Here is a 6000-nt window from a genome sequence, read left to right as displayed (position 1 = left end):
GCTTGTAATCTTATTGTCACGTTCAATTTTCATGACTTTTCTTATTTAGTACTCAATCTTTTAATGTTTAATCAATTTTTCATAAATATCTCAATTTTTTAAGGCATATACTTCTCTAAACATGTTTATAAAAAAAACTTGTTTTTAGATAGGTATTTTTTATTGTCGTTTACTTTTTTATTGTAGGCAAACAATAAAAATTAAAAAAAAAAGAATGTATTGGTTTATAGTTAAAAATAGTTGACTTTAGATAAGCAAAATTTCTTAATCTCTGTAGATTCCTTATTTCTGTAAATATTTCGACGGAATTTTTCTTCAAAGTTTAATTTTGAAATCATAAAAAAGTATAAGAAAACTAAATCAATTTTTTTCAAAATTTCACATTAAAATATTACCTTTAATATATGATTTGTAATTTATGATTCATGTATTTCACATAAACTTATCGTATAACGTATTAAGAAATAAGTAAGTTTTTTATATAAATGATGTCCAGATAGTTAACGTACATTTTGAGGCTTAAGTGCATAAATGTATAGTACATCATATATATCGTGATAGCCGGAATCAATAAAATCTGGATTATTAAGACGAATATGATCAATCCTTTTTTCTATTGTATTATACGAATTTGTAAGTTCACTCTTGAGAGCCTTTTGCTGCTCAGATGACAACTCATTTACAAAAGAAAGACCGTAAAATATATACGCTATCAAAAAAATAATAATTTTCAAATATTACTATGTATTATATAAAAAAATAAATTGTATAATAATAAGTTAAATTATTGATATAATTTATATCTTGTTTAAATTATTTTATAAAAAAATTTGATCCTTTCCTACAGGATTTCAACATTCATGATCGATATACGTATATTTAAGAGTAATAATTACTTACGTATAAGATAGTTTGATTTATATTTCATATTTGGCATAAAATGAACGTATTTTGTCTTAAATCCGAGATTTGTAAGTAATCCCTTTATTTGTATTTCAGTCTGACGAAATGGCAAAACATATTCCTTCATAAAAATAAAAGAATAATAATTAGAAATATGTAATAAAAACATATAAAATAACATATTTAAAATATTGATACACATCTATACCTCAAAATATGGGCCGAAAATTGAGTGATTCACCATATGTTCATACAGTGTAAACGCATCATGATATGTAATCATAGATAAATGGAAGCTACCACCAGGTTTGAGTATGTTATAAATATTTTTAAACTCTTGTCTGTTGTATAAAGAAAAAATACACAATTAATTGCTATTTTTCTTTTCAATATTTTTACTACCTTTTCTGCTATTTCTTAGTCAACATTTATATATAAAATTATAATAAAATATTTTAAAGGTAAATAACTTAAAATATTTTATCTGGTTCTGATACTTTATTAAAATAAGATTAGATTTAAACAAATTTTGTAATAAATAAATATATATACGAGGGTCTAAAAATAAATATACAGGGTGTTCCTAAAAGGTCTCAATCACTGTTGTAATGATTTGCATCAGATAAGATGTTCAAAATGGCTACCATGAGCAGCAATGCACGCTCCACAGCGTCGCATCATGGATTGTCGAACATGTTCGAGAATTCCGGGAGTACCCCGAATTGTGTTACACCCATCAACAATACGATCGCGCAGATCCTGTCGATCAGGAACTGGTGTAGCATAAACAAGACTCTTGAGGTATCCCCAAACGAAAAAATCCAGAGGATTTAGTGATTGAGCCAAATAAGCCTTTGAAGATACGTGACTTCACCCTGTGTTAGCTCAGAAGGAAGGCATTTCCGGACCCATGTTTATATGGACATTTTGCTTTGTTTTGATACGTAGCATCTATGGTTAAAGTTTGACGAGACCTTTTAGGAACACCCTGTATATACGAGTTTGATAAATTTGGTAAAAAAGCAAATAAAACACATTTTTTTTTTTTTAAACTACGTTATTCCTCTCTATCGAGATCTATACATTTGGTCCAACGAATTTCCAATTTTTTAACCGTCAGAAAAGTAGGCTGTCTCAAAGCCTGCAAAATACTCGTTGACGGCGACGACCTCTTCGTTCGACAATAATTTCTTTCCACCGAGCCAGATTTTCAAATTTGAAAACAGAAAGTCACACGGAACCAAATCCAGAGAATAGGGTGGATGAGGAATTAATTCGAAACCCAATTCGTGTAATTTTGTGAATTTTTGTTTTTTTTTTTCCATTTTTATAACAACAGTCAAATCACTCGCTTCAAATGACTATCGAACGTAAACAACGCGTTACTTTTACCTGAAATTTTTTTTGGAGGGGTATAAAAAAGGGAACTTTCTAAACAACACGTCACCAAGTGAACTGTGGCGCGATTTCAATTTACCGAACTTATCAAATGACTCACGTATGTATATATATATATAAATGTTGATTAAAAAATAGCAGAACAAGCAATGAAAATATGTAGAAAAAGTGTATAGAAATATTATTTATTTAAAGCAATTTTTGTGAAACACGTTCTAGAATTGATCTTTCTTTGTCTCTTTTTTCTCTCTCTTTCCACAATAAAAATTTCATTTGTACTTACTGAATATTATTACGAGAATGCAAAGTGGGAAATGAGAATATGTGATCATATTGGGCGATATAATTGTGAGGCAAATTTTTCGTTTGAATATCAAAAGTCTCAAAGTCGATTCTTTCGTCAGTTTTATATTTTGCTCTTGCATGATCAATCATTTTTTTCGAACTATCAACGCCTGCAAATTATACTCAATATTTGAATTAAGAAATGTCATTATATACATTATTACACATATTTTTTTATAATTTATTACATTCTTACCTAATAATGTCGAGTTCGTGTGAAGTTCCGGTAAGAGAAAATATCTTGTTGTATATCCAAAAGCACAATTAATATCTATGTATTTTTTAGGTAGCCATAAATCTTCTTTTCTTAAATTCCAAGTGTCGGTAAGCCAACTAACATTTACTTCCTTCAAAGTCTGTTCTGAGTTGAATTCCATGATTTTTAGAGAATAAAAGTAACATACATTAAAATATTATTATTATTTTCTCCTTGGATTTCCGTCAACAACTTCCCTGGATTTCGTTCGATCAAAGTATCACGTTGAGAGATATAAGAGAAATTAAAATATGATATACCAAAATATTCCAATAATACAGTTATGTATATATAGAACGACTGACATAGCCCGAATGCTAGCAACGTACAAAAAGAATGCAAAGCCCGAAAGATTATATATGACATCCCCTCTTAGCTTAACATCTGACAAATAGAAACTGAAATCAGCTATTGTATTTGTGGGCCCAAGACTTCTACGAAATATACTCAAGTTCTCCTAAAGTATCTTTCTAAAAGAAAAGGATCAACAAAGGATCTACTATTAAAAATTTTTAAATATTAATAATTTTAAGATTCTGTATAATATTACAATGTGTAAATTTCTCTCGAATGGGCAGAAACGTTTAATAAAAATTTTTTCCCTCGATACTTTCTATTGTCAGTTCTATTGTTAATGTGTATGTATGTACACAATGGATACACAAAAGTCGAAGATAAAAGAAAATTTGTCCTTTCATGGTCGTCATGGCAGTGCCTGAAAGTTTTTGGGCATACGAAACGACGAAACCTCTCTTGAGAGATTATTTTTTCATAAATAAATATCATAAATAGTGAAATGAGCCTTATAAGCTTTAAAATATAATTTTAAAAAACGCATTATCGCCACGTTTAATACAGAATAACAGATCGAACGATTTTATCAAACTCCCTCTAATAAATCTAATCTAATCGATGTAATAGTAGAGTTTAATAAGATTTATACACAGAAAAAAGATAAGTGTCAAATCAAAACTTATATACTTAAACTAACGCGTTCATTGTTTCGTATATACACAACAATTTATAATCTTCTTGGAAGAATTTAATAACTTTAAATTTCAACAATATTATAGTCTTGATTTAATATTGTAATTGTCACCTCAAGAATATATAATTATTTAATTCTACTTTAAGAAAATTATAATCTTTGATTTAAAAATGTTATTTTCTATCTAACATTGTTTCTTTTTCACTCAAGAAAATTAAATCTTAAATCATAAGAATATATTTTTCTTGATTGAACTATATAAAGTGGCTTCATATTCAAGTAAGCAATTATTCAAGTAATTATATTTCTCTTTAATTAACGCAATATAATCTCATTTCAAGATTTCCATGTTAAAACTAAATATATTTTCAAAACAAGAATGTCCTTTTTTCTGTGTATAATGTAAACAATCGCGATTAAAATAGTCATTAATAAAGCTACCGATCGTCTTTTAAATTATAGAAGAAAATATTAGCGCATTTTACGCAGACTGTTAAAGACAATATTCAAAGACGTGGAAAAATAGACAAAGCTTCGATGTATATAAGCTAACGATTAAATTATAAGATAATATTAAATTGTAAGATACATCGCGATTTAAAATTCGCGAGAAGACGCGACGAATAAATAAATCAATTATATTCGGAATATCCGATTGCGATATGTATATTGTATATTAACGAAACGATACATCTCGAAATATTTATTTCGTGTATATGTATATCATAATACATAATAATATCTCAGTAATAAAATAATAATAACACGATTTTCATTTTCATGTTATTCTCTACAATATAACTCAATTGAATTATTGCTAAAGCGAGAGACGCAATATCGTTTTATTTATGCTTTGCAAATAGTGTCTTTTTAATCAAGATTGACTAATTTACCATTACTAATAATATAAACATGTGACAAGTAAGATAAACGCGATTTTTTTAGCCTAAGATTTCGTCGAAAAAATATTTTTCGAAGTGATAAAAATAGAGGAAAATATGAAGCAAAAAATAAAAAACGTTGTTGCTTCGTTTACGATTCAAATAAGAAACTTGATTGATTAATGTCAAGCTATTACACGTGTTTATCTTGACGATCTTGACACGCTAATTTTATAGTGCGACGATATTCAAAGAGCAAAATAATAATGCTCCGTTAAATTGCTTGTCGCTCGCAATCAGTATCGGAAAATTATAACTATAATAATATTATTAATTAACTTTTATACGAGGCGTTTTTTAAGTAAGTACCGAATTTATTTTTTGAAAAAACACGACATTATATTCAAAATATTTTATTTTCATTGGACTCTACATATCTTAAATTACTTCTTCATATAGTTTCCACCATTATTGAGGCACTTATCATAACGGGGCATCAATTTTTGTACCCTTTTGTAGTTCATGTTTTTAGTGTTTACAGAGAACGTATCGCTTTCAGGGGTCACCTAAAAATGGACCATAACACCTTTCAATCTTCTCTCTGACTATTGTACATACTTTGATCAAGTAATTTAATCTTTAAACTTTATTGCACAATTCATTTATTTTGATCTTTTAATATATTTTAATATTTTAAATATTCTGTGCAATCTATGGTTTGCGAAGATAAAAATTAATAGAATTACACTATTAATTTTTTAATAAAAGTAGTAAATATAACTGAAAATATTTCACCTTACTTCAAATTGCAAATTGACAGAAGACATCTGAAAGTACGTTGTTAAATTAATATTGACATCTTCTCCCATGTCACATAAATAAATAATAACTGTTATATTAAAATCAAAATATCAAGTATTTTAATACTAAGTCCAAAATGATCATGGATGAAGAAAAGAAAGATAAATTTACGGTCGAGATGGAAGCAAGAATGTACGCGCCTTTAGAGTGGGAGTCACCGGCGATATGCAAAATACAAGATCTTAAAGAAGCGCAGTACGAGGAAGTTCTGCGTCTGATAAAAGTTTAGCAGTGTAAACGGAAAAGCCTGAAAAGAGAGAACGTGTTATAAAATAAACACGTGTGATAGCTTGACATTAATCAATCAAGTTTCTTATTTGAATCGTAAACGAAGCAACAACGTTTTTTATTTTTTACTTCATATTTTC

General features: G+C 28.0%; 1 protein-coding gene across 1 annotated transcript; it reads right to left on the bottom strand.

The window, feature by feature from the left end:
- Positions 1–234: 234 nt before the first annotated feature.
- On the bottom strand, positions 235–3206 carry LOC145974724 (juvenile hormone acid O-methyltransferase-like). Its single transcript, XM_083104749.1, has 5 exons — positions 2843–3206; positions 2585–2756; positions 1112–1244; positions 901–1024; positions 235–709 (listed from the first exon to the last, which is right to left on the bottom strand). The coding sequence occupies exons 1-5, from the start codon at positions 3021–3023 to the stop codon at positions 501–503; spliced, it is 819 nt and encodes a 272-aa protein (XP_082960875.1). The 5' UTR covers positions 3024–3206; the 3' UTR covers positions 235–500.
- Between the last annotated feature and the right edge of the window lie 2794 nt (positions 3207–6000).

This window comes from Camponotus vicinus, unplaced genomic scaffold (genome assembly GCF_025532165.1).
Source record: "Camponotus vicinus isolate PSW18456_S1 unplaced genomic scaffold, iyCamVici1.0 SCAF_7, whole genome shotgun sequence".
NCBI classification, from domain to species: Eukaryota; Metazoa; Arthropoda; class Insecta; order Hymenoptera; family Formicidae; genus Camponotus; species Camponotus vicinus.
This window is presented reverse-complemented; position numbering and strand designations above follow the sequence as displayed.